The 21,879-nt window shown below is 59.9% G+C and overlaps 1 protein-coding gene across 1 annotated transcript in view; it reads left to right on the plus strand.

Moving 5' to 3' along the window:
• Positions 1–21,879, plus strand: part of PLXND1 (plexin D1) — a 52,232-nt gene that overhangs the window by 15,706 nt on the left and 14,647 nt on the right. Inside the window, exons 2-20 of the mRNA XM_032648817.1 lie at positions 2,090–2,266; positions 5,176–5,307; positions 5,600–5,700; positions 5,789–5,918; positions 7,247–7,424; positions 7,582–7,690; positions 8,131–8,233; positions 12,788–12,892; positions 15,212–15,301; positions 15,513–15,606; positions 16,552–16,706; positions 17,519–17,670; positions 18,531–18,630; positions 18,721–18,860; positions 19,621–19,788; positions 19,873–19,963; positions 20,137–20,400; positions 20,486–20,635; positions 21,495–21,609. Coding sequence (XP_032504708.1) covers positions 2,090–2,266; positions 5,176–5,307; positions 5,600–5,700; positions 5,789–5,918; positions 7,247–7,424; positions 7,582–7,690; positions 8,131–8,233; positions 12,788–12,892; positions 15,212–15,301; positions 15,513–15,606; positions 16,552–16,706; positions 17,519–17,670; positions 18,531–18,630; positions 18,721–18,860; positions 19,621–19,788; positions 19,873–19,963; positions 20,137–20,400; positions 20,486–20,635; positions 21,495–21,609 — 2,554 coding nt within the window. The remainder of the gene's footprint in view (positions 1–2,089; positions 2,267–5,175; positions 5,308–5,599; positions 5,701–5,788; positions 5,919–7,246; positions 7,425–7,581; positions 7,691–8,130; positions 8,234–12,787; positions 12,893–15,211; positions 15,302–15,512; positions 15,607–16,551; positions 16,707–17,518; positions 17,671–18,530; positions 18,631–18,720; positions 18,861–19,620; positions 19,789–19,872; positions 19,964–20,136; positions 20,401–20,485; positions 20,636–21,494; positions 21,610–21,879) is intronic.

Consider the following 21,879-nt stretch of genomic DNA (forward strand, 5'->3'; position numbering starts at 1 on the left):
TGAAGAGCCAGTGGTAAGACAGTCTGGGCAGTGGCATTCCAGGCAGTGGGACCGGCACAGGCAAAGGCCCTGTGGCAGGACCCAGCTTGGACTGTTTGAGGGACAGAAATGAGGCCGGTGTGGCTGGAGTGGAGGAGTGAGGGCAAGGATGGGATGGGCTGGGCCCAGAAGATCCCAGGGGCCTGAAGGGAGGGTTTAGGATCCAAGGTTTATTCTCAGTATCGTGTAAACCATCCGAGGGTTTCAAGCAGAGGAGACCTTTGTACCTTTAAAGGGCTCACTTGGCAGCTGTGTTCAGGGGGAAATGTTGAGGGCAAGAGTTGGCCCAGAGAAGAGGGACCTGGAAGAGCCTCCTCGGTGAGAGGATGGCTGCCTTAAGGTGGTCCCAGGTGGTCCAGGTTAGAAAGTTTTTGAGGTAGGCATGATTTGCCCCCAAATTCCACTTTATAATAATAATTTCAGTGACTGTCATATCTGAAACAGCGATAGTATCAGTTGACACTTCTGGAGCATTTACTGTGAGCCACGCTCCGTGCCGGCGCTTTACGATGAACTGTCTTATCCGAGTGCCTATGAGGGAGGTGCTGGAGATGCACCCATTTTATAGTTGAGTAAACTGAGGCTCAGAGGAGTGAAGCGACTTACTCAGGTCGCTCCTGGCCATCCTGTGGAAGGCCACCGGGTCATGAGTTGTGGCCCAGGGCAGTCCCCAGCCCCACCCCATCGCTGGGCTCAGGGCTCAGCTCTGTTTATTTTCCCAAGAATGAAGGACCTGGTATTTATGGTTTGCTTTTGAAAACTAGTGGAGATTTTGTACAAAACCCATGTGGGCACATCATCAGTGGCTTTGGCTTGCAAAAAGCACAGATAAGGGGAAACAAAACCTCTGTCTAAAGCCACGCCCTAAAGCCAGTTCTGCTGGCCGCTTCAGTCCTGGTGGCGTGATATTGCAGCTGGTGACCTGGAGCAGGCCACATCCCTCTGAGCCTCAGTTTCCCTGTCTGTGACGTGGGACCTCAGAGGGCTGCCAGGATCCAGGGAGTTGATGCACAGGCCCGGTACAGGGTCAGTTCCCAGTAGACGTGGCCTGTATTGTTTGCTGTAGTGACTGTTACTTTAATGTTTATGTGCCAGTTTTACCAAAAAGGCCCCACGACATCCTGAGACTTTTCTCAGCCAGATATCTTTCTTCATAATCAGTGCAGATTTGTGGTGTCTCCCAGGGCTGGGGTGGCTCTCCTGGATGATGTGCTCAATCCTTGTGGACACTGAGGTTGTGTCCCCCGCCCCCCACTCTTCTAAAACACCCTTGTGTCTGCATCCTTGTGGATTTGCACAGTTGTCTTCTGAAAGGCACTTCCTAGAGGCCTGTGTTGTACTTCTGTGGAGATTGCAGGAGAAACCTTTGAAAGAACCAACAAAACTCAGAGAAAGGTGGAAAAGGTGGGCGCAAGTCCTGGGAATGGCGGGGACTGGGCATGCCAGCGTGGTTTTCCCGCTCCTGTGAGGTGTAGCTGATGTGGATGTCAGGATTGTGCATTTGGACACACCTGGCCTCAGTTTGCCCATCTGCAATGTGGGCAGATGAAGGGACGTGTGTTGGGAAAGGAGAGAGGGACCTCAGTTTAGGGAGCCCTCAACCTGGGTCTGGCGAGCTGCTGGGAATTTGGGAGGGGCTTGCTGGGGTCAGAACAGGGGCCTGGTGGGGAGGAGACCCCATGATTGCTGTGGAGACCTCGCCGGGACAGGAGGGACACCTCTTGGGTGTCAGCAGGTTAAGTTGGGGCAGAGGCTGGCCTCCCTGGGCCTTCTTGCCTTCCTCACATGACTCCTCCTGTCCAGCTCCTGCACACCCGGAACGTACCCATCTCCTTGGGGCAGCTCTGTGAGTGAAGCCGAGGGCAGAGGTCAACTTGGGCCCAGAGACGGGGTCCTGCTTATGTTGGGGCCTGAGCCCAGCGCTGGGCATACAGAACAGGAGCAGGACTTTAAAAGCACTGATGCTGAGGCCGGAGACCACAGCCGGCTGTGTGGGCAGGGAGCCGGAGAAGGTTCCGGAGCCGAGGCCTGACATGCGTCTCTCTTCCAGCTGCAGCCGGAACAGCTGGACTGCGGGGCCGCCCACCTGCAGCACCCCCTATCCATCCTGCAGCCCCTGAAGGCCTCGCCAGTGTTCCGAGCCCAGGGCCTCTCCTCCGTGGCCGTGGCCAGCGTGGGCAACTACACGGTGGTCTTCCTGGGCACAGTCAGTGGCCGGCTGCTGAAGGTAGGGCTGGGGCTGGGGGGGTAGCCGGGGGGGTAGGGGGCAAGGGTTGGGGGGAGGGGCCCGTGGGTTATAAGGTGGCATCTTCCACGTCTGCGTCTTCCGCTCTTACAGCAGTAAGTGCCCGTCGTGCAGAGGAGGGAACCGGGGCTGAGAGGGGGCCCTTCTCTCAGGGCTCCAGGACTGGGGTTTTGAAACCGGGTGGATCTGAGTTCAGGTCTCTGGGCTCTGCCGCTTGCAGCCTGTTTGACCTTGGGCAGTGAACTTTCTCTCTCCTGGCTTCAGTTTCCCCATCTGTTGACGGCTGCACTTTTGGCCTCTTGAGACTGTTGTAGGATTTTCAAGGGGCGGGGGTAGGCCACAGCCTGGCAAGTGGGGACTCTTCCTCCCGTTTCCTCCTCCACTCTGTTGGCCGCCTTCTGCAGATGCCCCAGCCCGAAACCAAAGTGACTGGTTTCTGGAGGTAATGATGCCCGGCCCTGAGTTGCCTGGAGCTGGGAAGGGGTGAGAGTTTCCCCACTTAGCGGCCTCCAGGTGAGGGCGTGAACCTGACCCCCAGGCACCTACCACACCCTGCCTGTCAGAACGACAGCCACCTGGCATGCCTCCCGCTGGCACCAGGCCCTGGCCTAATTGATTCAGATCCGATAGTCCAATTCCCTCAGTTCCCTGGGCAGACGCCCCAGGCTGGGGTTGAGCAGTGGGGGTCAGAGTCCCAGCCCGCCTGGCCCTCTGGGGGAGATGCCAGGTGTGGGAGCAGTGAGGGGGCAGGGGTCCTCCTCAACCTTCAGAGCTTCTGTTGAGGGTCCGCAGACAGTGGGGCTTGTGTTTTGGGGTCAGGTACTCAGATGGGGATCCTCGCTCCTCCCCTCCCAGCTGTGTGACCTGGGGTGGTTACTTCTCACTCTGAGCCTCAATTTCCCCATCTGTCCAGGAGTCTCCCCCACCCACGAAGCTGCAGTTATTAGGCACCACTGTCTACCCAGCCTCGACAGGCATGTCACGGACATCATCTTGTTTAATTCTCACATCCCTTCAAGGGTGGCAGAGCCATGATCCCCATTTCACAGATGAGGACACTGAGGCTCTGAGAGGGGAAATGACTGCCCCAAAGTCACACAGCGAGAGCCTTCGTTGAATTCAGGTCCAGTCAGCACAGAGCCACCCCACCCCTCAACCTGGACCTCTTCACCCTCCACGCTGCGCTGTGCTGGGTCGTCTCCCGCCCACTTGCCCAGCTTGGGGCTTAGATCCTAAGCACCCAGCCCAGGCCCCAGAGCACACTAGGTGCTCAATAGACTGTGTTTTTTATTTTGGGGGGTTTTTTTTTGGCTGCGTTGGGTCTTCACTGCTGTGCGCGGGCTTTCTCTAGTTGTGGCGAGCGGGGGCTACTCTTCGTTGCAGTGCGCGGGCTTCTCATAGCGGTGGCTTCTCCCGTTGCAGAGCACGGGCTCTAGAGCGCAGGCTCAGTAGTTGTGGCGCACGGGCTTAGTTGCTCCGCGGCACGTGGGATCTTCCCGGACCAGGGCTCAAGCCCGTGTCCCCTGTGTTGGCAGGCGGATTCTTAACCACTGCGCCACCAGGGAAGTCCCATCAGTAGACTGTTGAAGGAGTGGAAACATGTCTGCTGGATGCCTGGGGGTGGGAATGGGGCCAAGCTGCCCGGGACAGACTCTGCCAAGAGGCCCCTTGGGACGAGGGATGTCACAAGGGCAGGGACAGCCTGTGGGAACCTGGGGAGAGAGTAATTCCAACTGGGTGTGTGGAGGGCATCTGCGAAGCCCTCCTTTTTGTTGGAGACCTTGGGAGGACAAATCTTGGTCCAAGGGGGAGAGGGAAGTGTTCCAGAAAGGGAGCACAGCATGGGAAAAGGCTCAGAGGCTGGGATGTTGAGTTGGGTTTAGTGGGTGGAGATGAGGCTGGTGGAGTAAGCTGAGATGGATCGTCAGGGCCTTGAATGCCAGAACAAGTTGATGCCATACGCAGGAGGAGCCACTAAAGGTTTGGGAGCCCACCGAGGAGGGCTGGGTGGTAGGAGGCCCCAGGGAGGCATCTAGACCCCTGACCCCAGCTCAGGGCTTGGCAGGACCTTGACAGGGCAGCATGTTGAGAATGTGAGACCAGCCGGAAGAGAGCAGTTTGATGGGTCTCTGATCGGCATTGTCAATCCTCTAGGGGACATGCAGACGGGCCCTCAGCCAGAGAAGCTTCCAGGCCCGAGCTAGTCCTGGTCCTTCTCCTGCCCGGACATTGGACCCCACACCCCAGCCCCAGCCTTGGACTCTGGGGTCAGACAGGCCTAGGCTTGCATCACGACCCTGAGGCATCTTCATTTTAGGACTCTTGCCAAGTCCCTTGGCTTCTCTAGGCCTCAGTTTCCTCATCTGTGAGATGGGCGTGAGAGGGGAGGGATGAGACGGGTGGCTCTGCAGCTTCTCCCGGGCTTGGCCCTAGCAGCGCTTCCGCCGCATCTTCTTTAGCACACTTCGTGGTCACGCGGGGCAGGTGTCGTCATCAGCCCCATTAGCTCAGAGAGGGGAGGCGACTTGGACAACTTGTACTCTGTGCAGCTTGTAAATGTCAAGGCCAGGATTCAAACCCAAGTCCCTGCTCCTTGGCATGACGCCCAACAGCCTCCCAGAAAACGTTCTGTAAACTGTGAAGCCCGAACCTATTCACAGGGTTGGATGTGCCCACGAAGGGCAGCGAGGGAGGCCCTGGTGGGGGCACAGCAGAGGCAAAAGCGTAGAGTGACCCTCTGCCAGTCCCGGAAGGGCCCGAGAGAGGGGCAGAGGTGGAGACTCCAAGCCCGGGTCAGCCCCTACCCCCAGGGCAGGTCCCCTGCATTCGGCCTCCCCCTGCCGGGGCACCCTCGTGGCTCACCGTCCCCTGACGGCTCCCCCCCGCCCCAGATCAACCTGAACGAGAGCATGCAGGTGGTGAGCAGGAAGGTGGTGACGGTGGCCTACGGGGAGCCTGTGCACCACGTCATGCAGTTTGACCCCGCAGACCCCGGTTACCTCTATCTGATGACATCCCACCAGGTAAGGCCCGAGCCCCAGTCTGGCGAGGCCCCAGGACGAGCCGAGCTCTCTTGCTTGCCTTGCCTGTGTGCTGCTGCTGCTGCTGCTGGGGGCGCCCTCTCCCTTACCCCCGGCCTGCTTGTCCTCACCTCCCAGCGCAGGCATCGCCTCTGCTGGGCGGCCTTGTTCCCTGTGTTTCCCCCATTATAGCATCGAGCCTCAGTTTCCCCAGCCTGTCACAGCCCTCGCCGTGCTGACTCCCCTGGGAGGGGCCGGCAGCCCCTCTGATCTGGGCCCCTGCCTCTGCCTCTAGATGGCCAGGGTGAAAGTCGCTGCGTGTGCTGTGCACACCACCTGCGGGGACTGCGTGGGTGCAGCCGATGCCTACTGCGGCTGGTGTGCCCTGGAGACGCGGTGAGACCCCTGGGATGGGGGCTGGGCCAGGGAGGCCGTCGGGGCGGGGGAGCCCCCCTGCGTCCTGACCTGCGCCGTGCCACCCCAGGTGCACCCTGCAGCAGGACTGCGCCAACTCCAGCCAGCCGCGTTTCTGGACCAGTGCCAGCGAGGGCCCCGGCCGCTGTCCCGCCATGACCGTCCTGCCGGCCGAGATCGATGTGCACCAAGAGTACCCGGTGAGTCTCTGGGGAGCCAGGACCCAGCTCCGAGCTCAGAAGTACGGGTGGAGAACAGCCCTTCACCTGGCACCCAAACCCTGAGAGGTGGAGACTCCTGCGCATAGCACCCCAGGGACCTGGAGGCAGATGACAAGAACAATAACGACCAGATGGTCTTAACATCCCCATTTTACAGGCGAGGAAACTGAGGCCAGAGCAGTGAAGTGACTTGTTCAAGTCACTTGAACATCTCGCTGTTCATACAGCGAGGGAGTGGCAAAGCTGGGATTTGAATTCAAGTGGGTGGGCTCCAGAGTCCCAGAAGAGGGGGAGCAAATTGGAAGATGGGAGGAGAGCCAGCACCCCCCATCTCACATCCTGGCCACTAAGTGCCAGACTGCTGTTTCTCGAGCTGGGAAATGTGAATCTGCAGCATGGGGGCAAGTAGCTACCCCCTCCCCCGTGTCCAGGAGGGCCTAGAGCTGCCACAGCCCCCTGCTTACCTGTAGCAGGCAGCCTCTGGGCAGGGGTGATCCAGGCCCTGGCAGGGGCTGAGGGACAGACAGGCTTGGGTCCCACCCAGCCCTGCCCTCAGTGACTTCTCTGAGGCTGGCATCTTCCTCTGTCACCTGGGGGAGATGATGGCTCTGATGGCCCAGACAGGCCCTGGGGCTCCTGGGCGCCCTCCTCCCCATCATTACATGTCACAGTCCTGCACACACGTCATCTGGTCAAGCAAACTGGCTCTGTGCCACGCGCAGGCCTAGACTTGGGGACACAGCGGTGAACAAGATAGACAAACACCTGGCCCTTGAGGGGTTGACATGCTCATCAGGGAGAGAGACGAAGCAAGATAAAATGCCAAGATGGTGATAAGTACTACAGAGAAAAAGAAAGCAGAGCAGAGAACCGGGTGCAGAGCGAGTAGGTTGCAGGGCAGTGTTGACATTTTAGACCAGGTCGAGGTGGGGAACTCACTGCAAAGGCGACATCTGAGCAGAGGTAGGAAGGCAGGGTGAGTGTCTGGGCAGAGGGAACCGCCAGTGCAAAGGCCCTGAGGTGGGACCAAGTCTCATGATTTGAGAGGGTGTCAGAGGATGGCGTCTGAGGTCACGGGGGCCACGTCATGCAGCGCCTCTGGCTACTGTAAGATGCTCAGTTTCATTTTGCAAACAGGGAAACTGAGGCCCATGTAGGCTGCAGCCCTCTGGCGTGGAGTCCTGACCACCCACCACCTCTTCTCCCAGGGTTACAGGGTGGGGGTGGGGCGGTGCAGGGAGTGGCCTTCCTCCACCCCCACCCCCACCCCGTTCCCCACACCCCCAGCTAAGGGCCCTGGCCTCCAGGGCATGATCCTGCAGATCTCAGGGAGCCTGCCCAGCCTCAGCGGCATGGAGATGGCCTGTGACTATGGAAACGACATCCACACTGTGGCTCGGGTTCCGGGCCCTGCCTTTGGCCACCAGATCGCCTACTGCAACCTCCTGCCGAGGAACCGGTTCCCGCCCTTCCCACCCAACCAAGGTAAGCACTTCACTGCCTGGGCTGTGGGGACAGCCAGAGGGGGGCTCTCAGGTGGTGGAATCTCAGGCATGGGGGTCCTGATATCACAGCCTCTGACGTCGGTGGAGACCCCCTGCTCCCTTGTTCTTCTCTCCCTGGATCCCCTGCTCTGTTCCAGACCACGTAACTGTCGAGATGGCGGTGAGGGTCAACGGGCAGAACATCGTCAGGGCCAGTTTCACCATCTACGACTGCGGCCGCGTTGGGCAGGTGTATCCCCACACAGCGTGAGTGGCGCGGGGCCTGCTTCCAGGTGGCGGGAGGAGGTTCTGCTCCTGGGGAAGCCCGGGGAAGAGACGTGATGGTGTCCCAGAGGCAGACAGGACTCTTGGTTGTTCACTCGCCAGCGTGTCTGTGCAAAAAACTGGCATCTTTGCCCGGCAGAGATGGCACAGTGCCCGGCATCTGTGAGCACCCGGGCTGGTAGAGGCCGAGAGAAGTGCTATGATTACACTTAACTTAGTGTCGTAAAGGCCCTGCTTACCTATTTCCTCCTTGCATACCTCTTGCAGCAGGAAGCTCACTACCTAACAGAGTGCCCAGCCCCTCTCGGCAGCTCTGATGTTGAGAAAGACCTTCCCCTGTGCTGGGATCTGCATCCCTGGGTCCCGGTTCCTGAGCACCGGGGTTGGGAGCCGGGTAGCTGAGGGTGCCCCTTGTCTTCCAGCTGCACCAGCTGCCTGTCGGCACAGTGGCCCTGTTTCTGGTGCACCCAGCAGCACTCCTGTGTTTCCAACCAGTCCTGGTGTGACGCCTCACCAAATCCCATGGTAAGCCAGGCCCAAGGGGTGCCCTCTGCCTCCAGTGTTCCGTTTTTTCCCATTTAGTATGTCGAGAACATTTCCGTATCGTTAAATTTTCTCCCTTCGCTCCAGATTTAACAGCTGTGCCGGGCTCATCACATCACAGTGCATTTAACCAACCCTCTCTTGTCGGACATGCTGATCCTTCCCGTTTCTTTTTTGCATTCTGATACGTCCAGGGCACTGTGCACGGCCTTGATTATTCCCTGGAGACCAGCTGTTCAAAATGGCATTTTGGGGTGAAAGCCTGGCCATGTTTTTCACTTTTAGCTCAGCTGACCCCCAGGAAAGCCTGAGCCAGTTTATGCTTCCAGCTGTAGGAGGAGGCCCCCTTCTGCACTTTATGCTACTTTTCAATTTTACCTTCAACATTTTTAGCAACCCTAGAGAGTACCAGTCCCCAGAGCAACTGAAGCCCCAGCCTCTTGGCTCTGGGCTCAGAGAACCTCGTCAGGAATCCCCAAAGCCTTGTCTGCCCATGGCAGGTGCCAACGAGTAACGCTGAGGAGGGACTTCATGGCCTGAGCCTGGAATCCTGTGGTCTCAGCCCCTCCTGCCTGAGCCTCAGAACTGCTTTGAGGAAGAGGTGTGCCGCAGCAGCAATGCTTAACTCAAAGCAGCGATGCAGTAAAGTGGGGTTTCCAGTGCTGGGAGAGAGGCCCGGTAGAGGCTGTGTGGCCAAATCCCAGGGGAGGTGCCGAGCCTCTGCAGTGGGCGCTGGGACTCCAGTCTAGGCCAGCCAGGACTCCTGCTCTTGTTTGGGGCCAACATCTCCTTCCGGCCCCAGCCCTGGCCTGTGTATACAGTAGGGACTTGATGAATGTCATTGTGAAGCATTCATGCCGGCAGCCTGCCTCCTGTGCTCTACCCTAGGATACTGGGGCGAGGAGGACTCAGCCTCAACACTCTTCATTTATTGAGCACCTGTTGTATGCCTGGGTGTGTCCTAGGCACTGGGAAAGCACCAGGTTAGACACAGTTCTGCCCTCCCCGTCGTGAACCCAGAGCCTGAGGTGTGAGTTGTAGCTGTGTGATCCCAGGCAAGCTGCCAGACCTCTCTGTGCCTATTTCCCCGTCTGTAAAATGGAGCCTATTTCAAAAGCTGGGGCGGGCATCTGGAATTACACCTGTCTGTAAGGTACCAACTTCATACTTGACACACAGTAGGTGGCCGCTCTGCTGGGTGGGACAGGGAGGACTTCTCTGGGAGGGGAACCTTCTGCCGGGTCCTAACAGATGCATAGGAGCTCACCAGCCTGGAGGTGTATCTGTGGCAGTGCCCCCGTGAACCACTCTCTCCCAGGTCTGCGGCTCTGCAGGTCAGGGTTGAGGCGGGGTGCAGAGAGGGCCCGTCTTAGAGGATTATGGCAATCCAGTGGGAAAAGAGGCAGCTCCCACGCTGGGCCTGCAGGAGCTTCTGAACCGATGCTTAATTTGGCGTTTAGTTAAGTGCCAGTTAGCCGTGGAGGCGCCATGCCTCTGACTGGGCGGCAGGCAGCGGGGTCTGCATATCCCCCTGGACCCCTCAGGAGGTGGGAGCAGGCGGTAGGGCTTGGGCCAAGCCAGAGAGGGGTCTCTGGGAAGGCAGGTGCTAGGGGCTGAGTCTTTTCTCACTTCCCGTTCCCTCGTGGGCCCCAGAGGAAGGAAACCGGGGAGTGCAGGATGCCAGGAGGAGGGCTCCAGCTTTCCGTGGAGGGGGGAGAATAAGAAAGGCGCTGCGTCCTCCACTTTCAGTTGTCCAGGGAGCGCGTGGCCACCCCGAGGCGGTGTGACTTTCGGCCTTAGAAGCAAGGAGGGTTTGGGCAGATGGAAGGGCAGGGTCTCTTGGTGGGGAGCCTGGGTAGACGCCTCCATGAAGGTGGTTAGGAGCCGGTGGAGAGGGTAGTTTGGTGGGAATGTGGGGGAAGTTTACAGGGGCTGGGAGCGGTGCAGAAGGGCAGGGAAGGAACAGGTCAGGTGGGTTCGGGGTCCCAGGGCCACCCAGTGCTCCGCTGGATTGGGACCCGAGCTCTCAACTCTTGAACGTAGAAAGACCTTGGGGGCGTCTGTGGACTCCAGTGTGGAGACAGGCAAGGCCCCCTGTGAACTGGCACACACTGGGCTCACATCTGGGCTTTCTGTGGCTCCTGGCATTGCCGCCCTGGCATCTGTTCCCCCAACTCCTGGTCTCCCGCCTTCTCGGCTCTGCGCAGAGTTCGTTCGGTCAGTCTGCCGTGGTTTCCTGAGCCTGCAGCTACACTCTGGCAAAGGGGAGAAGCTGCTTAGCATCTTTCTGAGGCATTGACGACTCTGCTTGGGGTGGGACCGGGAGGCCCCGGTCCTTTGCGTGCAGGGAAGCCCTAGCTCAAACTGGCGTCGGCCCCACCAGAAGCATGTGGCTTGTGTGAGTACAGAGTCCGAGGGGCGGCGTCCCCTTCAGGCGCAGCTGGATCCAGGGGCTCCAACACTGTCAGCAGGGCCTCCCCACCCCTCTGAGTGGCCTCCACTCTCAGGCAGGCCCTCCCCTCTTGGCAGCAAGATGGCCTCAGCAGCCCCGGGCAGGCTTCTGGTCCCCCAGCAGCCCCAGGAGACCTTTTCATTGGTTCTGCGGAAGTTCCAGGGGAACTGGGTCACGTTCACTCCCCATACCAATTGCTGAGTCCAGGACGGGCCTGGGTACCCGCCCATCCCTGGGGCTAGGGAGTAGGGTCAGCCCTCCCGAACCACAGGCCTGGGGGTTGGGGAGATTCCCCTATGGCCAAGGCAGACTTGGAGGCCATGGTCGGGGGCTGGAAGCTGGCAGCAGATGTACCAGCTGTCCCCAAGGAGGATTAGCCAACCCTGGGGGAGGTGCTGAAAGAGGGCAAAGGTGCGCCCGCCCTCAGCCTTGCTCCCGCTCTGTAGAATGGGTGCAAGCATCCAGGTGGCCGTGGCTCATAAGGGTCAAGGGGGGTAGGGGCCCTCAGGGATGATCCCACGTCACTTCCTCTTGCGGAAGCTCCCCCTTCCCCAGCCCTCACTCCTCCAGCCCCCGCTGTTGGCCACCTACCCTCAGGTGGGGTGCAGCTGGGAGGACAGAGCCGCAGGGCCCCCAGCCAGCTGTGAAGCAGGCTGGCAGCGGCTGTGAGACCCGATTAGAAACATGTGGCTTCCATTCCCGGAAACTCCGAGGGGGTTACACATGGATGGCACAGGACAGCAGCTCAGAGAGGGACAGACTTGTGGGTCACACAGCGAGTGGACACCAGCTGCTACCTCCCAGCCCCACCGTGTGGTCCGCTGAGGCCCCACCTGGGCCCAGCCATGTTGCCTCTTTGGCTAAGGCCCCTGTGGTCGGCTCCCAGGGAAACTCACCGGCCTGGGCGAGGTTTCTGGCCTGGAGGTCAGCAAACGTCCTGGACAACTAGAGCCCGCTGTGCTTGGGCAAACCACTTGGTTTTTCTGTGCCTCAATATCCTAGTCTGTGAAATGGGTGTGATGGTGGTACCTACCTCATAGGGCTGTTGGGAGGAGGATTTGCTGAATTAATACGTGCAGAGTGCTCCCAAGTATCCCGGTGCACAGGGAGGGCTGTGTCAGCTGGCCGCTACTGCTGTCACTGTGACCATGGTCAATGATAGTAAATATGGCACTGGCATCCCTCGAGCTCTGGTTTTTATGCTGGGCCCCTGAGGGTCCCCTGAAGGAGCTCCCTGTCTAATTAACAATAAGGAGTAAAGACCCCTGATCCCTGGCCCTCAGTTTCAGGCCTCAGTCTCTGGCCCGAGAGTCAGACAGAGGGGAATTCAAAGAGCAACTCTGCCCTCTGCCCTCAGGTAGCGCCCCTCCTCTCTGAACCTCAGGTTCATACCTCCCTCCCCCCACCCTAACTTCCTTCCTTTTTTGAAGTCACCTCTGTGGCTCCGCGGAATGCGGATGTCCAGGCCCTCCGCAGGACTTGCCGGGCGCTGGCACCTCCACCTAGAGGCCTGTGACTCGCCCGGGCAATGGGGAAGGGTCTGGAACCTGGCGACACCAGGGCGCTCACAGCCTGTTTCCCGTGGGCTGTTCAGAAGTCTGGGGTTTCTCTTTTCTGAATCATTTATCGTGAGTTAATCTGGAAACCAGAACTCCAGAGCTGGGTAGAGTCTCAGAAAGTGGTAGAGCCCCTCATTTTACAGCTGGGAAAGGTGAGGCCCAGAGACGGGGAGGTTTCCTCTGAGAGGCACGCGGTGGAGCGGCCATGGGGACCCAGTTCCACTGGGCAGGGTACTGCATCTCTCTGTGCCTCAGTTTCCTCGTCGGCGAAATGGGGCCAATGCCTTCTCCTGCTCGTAGGCCTTGCCGTGAGGGTCAAGTGAGACGGTACATGGGAGGCAGTGGGCGCGCGGCCCTCGGTGCGTGTGGCTGCTACGTTTTGTTAGTAGTGTTTCCTCACTTCCCCAGGCTGCCTGGTGCCTCCCCGGGGAGACGGGGCTGCGCAGGCTGGCTGGGGTGGCCGTGAACCCCATCTTTTCTGAAATGCCCCATTGCCAGCCCCACCTCCTTGGGTTTTGACTGCAGAGCCCTCAGGACTGCCCGCAGATCCTGCCCTCAGCCCTGGCTCCCATGCCCACGGGCAGCTCCCAGAGCATCCCGGTGCATCTGGCCAACGCCGCCTTCTTCCAGGTGAGTGAAGGCTGGGTGGGGGTGGGGTGGAGGGCCGGGAGAGTGCCGTCCTGGGTGGGGGGACTCTGCTCTGGGCCCACCACCCATGCTTTGGTTTCCTTCCTCTGAGTTTCCAGGCTATGTTTGAGAAAGCCCCGCTCTGGTTGCACGGAGCTGGGGAAACAGGAAAGTGGGCGGGGAGGGCCAGGCCACGGGGACAGCAGGCTGCCCCCAGTGCCCGCAGGAAAGCCTGGCCATGACCCCCAGACCCTTCTACCCTCTAAAGCTCCCCTGACAGATCCAGGCCCAGCGCCCGCCCAGTGCCGCAGCCCATGGGTGACGCTGTCCATACCGTGCCCGCCCTGCCCTAGACCCCAGGCTGAGTTGTGACCCTGGACACCTCCCCAGTTCGTGGCTGACATGTCTTCCCTGGAGAATGGCCAGAGAACCCCTTTGCCGCCCGACTCCCCATCGTCCAGGTGGGGAAAATGAGGCCTAGGAAGGGGACGCAGGTGCCTCCAGGTCACACGACGTAGGGCTGCACTTGCACGCCAGCCCTGGACTCCTTGTTCAGTGCTCTTCCCTACAGCCAGTCTTCCCCTCCCCCTGCCCATCTGGGCTGGGGGAAGGGACACAGCCCCTTTCTGGGTCCCTCCTGGAGGAGCGTCTTGGGTGGGAAGTGTTGATGAGTCCTGGAAGCATGCCAGCCACCCCCTCCCCAGCTTCTGCGAACTTGCCATCTGTCGCTTCCATGGGGGAGCCGAGGCCCGTGAAGCCTGTCACACGTGGGGGCCACACGCCAGGCATCTGGGATGCGTCAGGCAGCCTCGTGGCAGGGGCTGCAGCTCCGTGAGGGGCAGGGCGGCCCTGCCCTGGGCCCTCAAGCTCTTCCCTGCAATGGTTGGGAAGAGCCTCCAGGGGCAGCAAGGGGCCTGGACCCATGTGGAGGGCTGTGCCGCTCCCCTGCGGCCCTGAGCCCAGGGACTCGGACGACAGACCCACCTCCCAGCTCAGCGTGCCAGGGACACGTGAGCTCTCAGCCCTATCAACAGCCACTTTCCTGTGTTAGTTTCAGAGCGAAGCGGGGAGGGGGCAGGGCAGGGGAGTTGCTGACCTGCTATCTCCTCAGGGTGTCACATCTGCCAGCGACAGGAACATAAACAGGAAGTCCTGCCACGCGGCTGGCCTAACACACTCAAAACCCGGATTTGTTCATTCGGCAAATATTTACTGATGCTGCTCCCGGAGGCCTGTGCTGGGCTGAGGGCAAGACGGGATTGGGGAATTGGCCCTGTTTAGTCTTTCAGCAAGTGCTTACTGAGCACCTCTTGCATACTGATAACCGCCAGCATATATTAGGCACCCACAGTGTACAACCCACTGAAGATAACATGATCTCCAGTTTCCCTAGAACCCTGCAGAGCAGAGCAGCCTCTTTCTGTTGCAGAGTTTAGAAACCCGAGACCCAGAGAGGAGGACCCACTTGCACAGGGTCACGCATCTAGGGGGTAGCAGAGGTGGGATTCGAACCTGGGTGGGCCTGTGTAAGGTAGAAGCTGAGCTATTTCAGCTGCCATCTGCTGCCCAGAGGGGCTGAGACCCAGCCCCAACCCTCCCCAATGGGTGGGGGGACAGGTGTAGACAGCCTGCACGGGGGATAAGGGCGGTCCTTGGCCTACAGGGTCGGGGACAGGCTTTAGGAGCTTAATGGAGCCCCTGGCGCACACCCAAATGTTCATTGCTGAATGGATGGATGATCAAGTGAGGGGTGTCCCTGTGATTTGAGGGGGGAGTCTGGGAAGGCTTTGGAACATGGGACATTTGAGCTGCATTTTGAAGGCTGTGTTGAGTTTTTCTGGGTGGAAGAATGGGCTTGGGCAAAGGCTGAGGGCAGGACGGCCCGTGTGCTATGTCGACATGTGTCCTGTGGCTGGTCCCAGGCCTTGTGGGGCAGAGGCGGCGGGGGGGGGGGGGGGGTGTTGACATTAAAGGACAGGTGGAGTCTCACTGGGATGAACCTTGTATGTCGGTCATGCTGAAGAGTCAGGGCTTTACCCACGGAGTGAAAGGCCCCGGGTTTAGGCCATTGGGAGACGTTGGTGAGACTTTTAGTGGCATGGAGAGAGCACAAGGCCAAGGTTCCAGGTGTTTATGTACCCCCTGCCTCCATCAAATATTGGACATGGAGGCCCGGAAGGACATCCTGGAGGAGGTGCAGCCCAGGCAAAGGCCTGATAGTAGGACCACGCCCACTCTTCAGGACAGCAGTGTCTGATGTCCTGATGGAGGTACAGGGCAGTGGGTGCTGACCTGACTCTCCCCAACCCCCCTCTCCCACAGGGTGCAGCGCTTGAATGTAGCTTTGGTCGAGAAGAGATCTTTGAGGCTGTGTGGGTGAATGAATCAGCTGTATGCTGCGACCAAGTGGTGGTGAGTGGTGTAGCTTTAATGGCGGGGGTCGGGGGCAGAGGGGAAGGGGAGGCCTGCGCAAGTCCAGATCCTACACTTCTTCCTTTCTACCTCCTCTTTTTGGACCCCCTGCCCCCAGTAGCCCTGCCCTCGTCTGTCTCCCTGACACCCTTCCCCCAACAAAGACCAGGCACCGCTCACACCGCTCATGGTTTTTCCTGTCCTTCTGCAGCTGCACACAACCCAGAAGAGCCAGGTGTTTCCACTCAGCCTCCAGCTAAAGGGGCAGCCCACCCGATTCCTGGACAGCCCTGACGACATGACAGGTGGGAGCGCCTTACACGGCCTCAGGGGACTCGGCCTCGAGGTGGGTGGGACGCAGCCTTGGGGGACTCATTCCCGTGCTCCGGTGTTCCCTAACACACGCACTGTCTCAGATCCCAGCCCTGCCTTTCTGTGCCTGGTCAGTTACTCAGCACTTGATTACTGAGCAGCTCCTCTGGGCAGACACCACGCCCTCGGGGCATCTCCAGGCCAGTGGCTGTGCAGCCCCAGGTACTTCCTTACCTTTCCCTTTCTGAGCCTCTTTGTCCTCATATGAAGCAAGGGCAGAGGCCCTTTCGCAGAGGGTGTGGTGAGGATTTGCTGAGATGGTGCACACAAAGCCTTGCAAGGGTGTCTGGGACACACTCTGTGCCCCCATAGGGTGGTTGGTGTCCTTGCTCTTATTATATGAACTGAATCAACTCTCTAAGGGCCTGTCTGTTCATGGGGAGTCTCAGACATCTCGGTGGACATGGGCACCCCCCACATCCATACTATGAAGGTCCCAGGCAGAAGCCCCAGAACAAGCCTGCACATCCTGAGGCCCTGGAGAACTGGCCCTGCACTCCTCCTTGTGCCAGTCTGAGGGTCTGGTCTGAGGCTCACAGAACCCGCATTGCTCAGTGGTTCCCTAGCATCCTGGAGCTCCGTGGGGGCTCAGGAGACCCACTCGGGCCTGGGTATGAATCCAGCTCTGCTACTCACAGGCTGTGTGACCTTGGGCAAGTCACTCTACCTCTCTGAGCCTCATCTCTTATCTGTCAAATGGAGCTAATAAACAGCTCCCACTGGATAGATTCACAGTGAGGATGAGTGTTAATGGGGCTGTGGCTGCACTGTGCTTAGCACAGCCCCCAGGGGATTTGGAGAAGACTAAGAACTTCATGGGGTCCTGATCCTAAGAACCAGGACCCTGCTGACCTGTGCTGCCTCCGTGTCTCCCGCAGTGGAGGTCTATAACTGCGCCATGGGCAGCCCCGACTGTTCCCAGTGCCTGGGCCGGGAGGACCTGGGCCACCTGTGTGTGTGGAGTGACGGCTGCCGCCTGCGGGGGACCCTGCAGCCCCTGCCCGACACCTGCCCCGCCCCCGAGATCCGAGCGGTAAGCACCCCGCCCCCACCTCCCCCCTCGGAAGCCCGTTGCACCCACATGCCTGAATGTGCACACGTACAGCGCCCCACGTGGGCTCAGGGACCCGCAGTACACGTGCTTGCACACACCCAGGCCCATGCACACTGTATTACCCCCGGAGCACCTGCTGGGTGCCAGGCCCTGCCCGGTGCTAGAGACACAGCAGGGAATGAAACAAGTACCTGCCTTCTCAGAGCTAATGTTTTAGTTGGGGTTAGGGGACAGTAATAAGAAAGGAAATAATTTACATAGAGAAGGTGGTAAGTGCTACGGCAGGGCAGGGCGGGGGCATTGGGAGTCTGAGGTTGAAGAGATGCTGGGGCTGATGGTCTCTAAATTTTATAGCGAGGTCAGGGAAACCTTGCTGATAAGGTGAAATTGGGGCTGCCAGTAACTCCGAAGCCTCAGTTTTAATTATGAAAAAAATCTCAGGGAAGGAGTCGGTTTGGCTTAGCCTGGGTCAGGTGCCCATCCCAGGCCCAGTCAGCTCTGGTTGGGATGTAGGGTCATGTGGTCAGACATGGCCACTGGGAGTGGACCTCGGTGTCCCCAGGAGACGCCCCTCAAATAGCGGTGACTCTGTCCCTATGCACTGGTGTCCCCAGACCCAAGCCGGCTCAGTATCGCAACTGGCAGCCCCAGTGACCTGCCAAGTGGCTGGCAGTGCCAGCGCTCTCAGAGCCTCCCCTAAGTGATGGGTCTGCCTGGCCCTGCCTCCCCGGGAGCCTGCCAGCACCCCAGCCTCTGAACCCCATTCACCCCTTTCTCCGGTCGCCTGGCAGATTGAGCCCCTGAGTGGCCCCTTGGATGGCGGGACCCTGCTGACCATCCGCGGCAGGAACCTGGGCCGGCGGCTCAGCGACGTGCTCCGTGGAGTGTGGATTGGCAGCGTGGCCTGTGAGCCGCTGGCTGACAGATACACGGTGTCAGAGGAGTGAGTAGAGGGCCGTCCCTGGGGCCATTCTGAGTGACCTGCAGGCCCCCCCCCTGCCCCGGAAGTGCCAACTGCATCTCTGCCCTCCCATCTCCCTTTTCTTCTCCCCCCTCCCCCCTCTGCCATCCCACTCTCCTTGGCACCCTTCTGCTCCCCAGAAGTCACTCACTCCTGGGTCTCCCGGCCATTCCCACCATGCATCCTGCCCTTTCTTGCTTGGGATACCACTCAGGCGCCTGCTCCCCTGGGAAGCCCTCCCGTGTTCCCCTAGACCAGCCCTACCTCCACGGAAGCCTTGCTCCGATGAAAAAAATTGCTGTTAAGAAAATGTGGGAGCCACTGGTGTGGCACGGAGGTCTGGGCCTGCAGCTGTGGAGCCTGGCCCGGAGGGCAGGGAATGAGCTGGGTTTCCTTTCCGAAGGCTGTAAGTCAGGCTTGCAGATAAGGCCATCAGTCTACCAGCCCAGCAAATGTTCTCATGGTTGGAGAACTTTCAAATATCCCCAGAGACCATCTTATCCAATCCCCTTGTCTTATAGTTGCAGAACTGTCGTAAACTCAGGTCAGGGGTGGTCCCGGGGAAGAGCTTGGCACCAGGGTGACACCTGGGGGACTCGGTGGCTGTTTTCCAGCTGATGGGGAATTGTCTCAGTATCTTGACATGGGTAATGCCATTGGGTGTCCTGGCCAAATGCCAGCGCCAGGTGTGAGTGGGAGGGTGGGTGGCTGAGTGCAAGGGTGGGGCGCTCACACACCCTGGGGGTGGAGCAGGGGCCATTGCTTGAGGGAGAAACCGGATGGCACCTGCCTGGGCCCCCAGGATCTGCTGGCTGCTCCTTGACCAGAGTTGCCTTCCCCAGGATCGTGTGTGCCACGGGGCCAGCCCCGGGGGCGTTCGCGGACGTGGTGACGGTGAACGCCTCCAAGGAGGGCAGGTCACGGGAGCGCTTCTCCTATGTGGTAAGGGACGCTGCAGCCTATCCCCTGCCCACCCTGCCAGGCTCACCCCGGGCTGGCCTGAGGCCTGACCACCTGCCTTCCTCCCCACAGCTGCCCCTGGTTCACTCCCTGGAGCCTGCCGTGGGCCCCAAGGCAGGGGGCACCAGGATCACCATCCACGGCAGCGACCTCCATGTGGGCTCCGAGCTCCAGGTCCTGGTGAATGACACGGAGCCCTGCATGGAGCTGGTGTAAGCCCCTAGGCCGGGGGGCTGGAGGGCTGGGGGTAATGTCCTCGCACCAGGCATCACCAGGGACTTCACTGGCTGTGTCCCCTTGGCCAAGCCCCTTCCTCCTTCTGAGCCTCAATTTTCTGAGCCGGTAAGAACAGTACCAGTGACTTGTGGGAAGTGCTGTGCCCAGCATACAGTAGGTACTTCATAAGTGACCTTAACCTGCAGTGAAAATGGTGATGATTGTACACACTCAGAGCTGCCGCTGGCCCAGGGGTGTGGCCAGTGGCAGGGCTGTGGTCCAGAAGCTCTTGGTGAAATACTTGTCTTTATTATGCACTTAATGTGTACCAGGTGCTATTGATAGGCATTGCTGTGGGTACCAAGAGGAGCCCAAAAGTCTCAGCCCTCAGGGTACAGCAGACACTCTCACAGGAGCTAGGAACATCCAGGAGGGTCAGGATTGGGAGAAGTCAGCGCTTTCAGGGCTGTGGGTGCAGGGCCCTCACCGGGGAGGGAGCCAGGAGAGGGTTTCTGGGAAGCTTCTTGGAGGAGGTGGGATGGGGCAGGTCAGAGAAGAGAAGGCAGGGCATCCAAGGTGGGGCAGACAGCCCAAGCAAAGGTGCGGCAGTGGGAATGTGGAAACAAGATTTCTGTATGAGGTGGGGGCCAGGTGAGCAGGCCTGGACCCCAGGCCACGTGCCCCAGGTGACAGGGTGTTGGTCGCTGGGGAGTGACAGAGGCGGGTTCCTGCTGAAGAGGCCCGCGTCCTCCGCAGGCGCACAGACACCAGCATCACCTGCACGGTGCCTGGGGGCGCCCTGCCGGCCCCCGTGCCCGTGTGCGTGCGCTTCGAGCACCGGGGCTGCGTGCGCGGCAACCTCACCTTCTGGTACAAGCGGAACCCGGTCATCACGGCCATCAGTCCCCGCCGCAGCCACGTCAGGTGAGAGAGACCTGGACGCGACCCCAGGCCAGGGCACTCCCTGGGGCTGCACCTGGGCTCACGGGGCTTGCTGTCCCCCCACAGTGGCGGCAGGACCATCACGGTGGCTGGCGAGCGTTTCCACATGGTGCAGAAGGTGTCCATGGCCGTGCACCACATCGGCCGGGAGCCCACGGTGAGGGCGGGGCCCCAGTGGGCAGGGCTGGTTGTGGCCCCGGCTGACCAGGCGTCCCTCCACCACATCTCCTCATCTCTGCCTCTCCTGTCTCTTTGCCTCTCTCCCCCTCTTTTCCCACATCTGATTATCCCTCCCGTCCCCCACCTTGACCCCGGCCCCCCCTCAACCAGCTCTGCAAGGTTCTTAACTCCACCCTCATCACCTGCCCATCGCCCGGGGCCCTGAGCAACGCGTCAGCCCCCGTGGACTTCTTCCTCAACGGCCGGGCCTACGCAGACGAGGCAGCCGTGGACGAGGAGCTCCTGGACCCCGAGGAGGCCCAGCGGGGCAGCAGGTTCCGCCTGGACTACCTCCCTGACCCACAGTTCTCCACGGCGAAGAGGGAGAAGTGGATCAAGCACCACCCCGGGGAGCCCCTCACCCTGGTCATCCATGTGAGTGCCAGTGGGTGCCAGGTGGGGGGCGTGAGCAGGCCGGGCTTAGCCACAGGCCTCACGAGCACCCCTTCTGCTCCTGCAGAAGGAGCAGGACGGCCTGGGCCTCGAGAGCCACGAGTACCGGGTCAAGATTGGCCAGGTGGCCTGTGACATCCAGATCGTCTCCGAGAGAGTCATCCACTGCTCGGTCAACGAGTCCCTGGGCACAGCCAAGGGGCAGCTGCCCATCACAGTGAGTGGACGGGGCACTAGAGACAGAGGTGGGCTTGGCCCCCAGTCTTGTCCCAAGCGCCTGAGCATCTGCCCCCCGTCCGGCACGTCTCAGCATTGTCATGCTCAGAAGCTTAGACAACCATGGCAAAGAGGAGCTTTACCTCCCCACCTGGCAGATGAGGAAACTGAGACCCAAAAACTTAGTGATCTGTTCAAGGTCGGTGATCAGCCCCAGCTGACTCTCAGAGGCCATGACAAGTTGTCCCCGTTCCACTGGTTGCTCTACCCAGAGTCTGGGCCGCCAGTTGCCATGCCGAGTCATGGAGGGAGGGAAGCAGGAGTGGAGAGAGGGCCTAGAACGTGGGATCTCTTCTGCACTGTACCTGCTGGCATGCCTCCTGAGATGGGGTTCTCACTCCCTCCCAGGTGGCACATGCCACCCAGGATGGCTCTGACTGCAAAAGCTCCCTTTCACCTGTACCCCAGTCCCAGTTCTGCCCTTTGAGTCCTAAGAACTCACCTGCTCCCCTGGTCGTTGGGCAGCCCTACAGATACTTCAGGACATGGCCAGGCTCTATGAACTGCCCGGCCACTGGCTCTTCTGCTGCTCCTCCCAGGCTGCAATAATAATCACTGTTGCCTGTATTTATCGAGTCTCCCTTCTGTGCCAGGCTCGGGACTAAGGGCTTGACAAGCATCATCTCATTTAGCCCTCATAGCATCCCCAGGAGATGGGTGGGGCTCTCTCTGTCTCATAGTTGTGGCATCTGAGGCTCAGAGAGGTTAGGTGCCTTGCTCAAGACCGCACAGCTAGCGAGGAGAAGAGCCAGGGCGTAAGTCCAGGGAAGATACAACCCCCTCCCCCCACCTCTGTGCAGATCCAGGTAGGGAACTTCAACCAGACCATCGCCACGCTGCAGCTGGGGGGCAGTGAGACCGCCATCATCGTGTCCATTGTCATCTGTAGTGTCCTGCTGCTGCTCTCCGTGGTTGGTAAGGAGCCCCACCCTCGTGTCGTTTTGTGGGGGGCAGACCTACCCCACTTTGCCTCAGCCCCTCTGAAGACCAGTGGGTAGGAGAGAAGGCATAGTGGGCCGGGGCAGACTGAACAAAGGCGTGAAGGTAGGAATGGGTGAGGCGCTCAGAGGGTGGTGAGGCGTGTGCCCCAGCCACAGCACAAAGGGTGGAGGACAATAGCTGTTGAGAAGTATGCTGGGCCCAGGCGATGGGCCCTGAGTGTCATGCAGAGGGATTCGGATCCTG

This window comes from Phocoena sinus, chromosome 11 (genome assembly GCF_008692025.1).
Source record: "Phocoena sinus isolate mPhoSin1 chromosome 11, mPhoSin1.pri, whole genome shotgun sequence".
NCBI classification, from domain to species: domain Eukaryota; kingdom Metazoa; phylum Chordata; class Mammalia; order Artiodactyla; family Phocoenidae; genus Phocoena; species Phocoena sinus.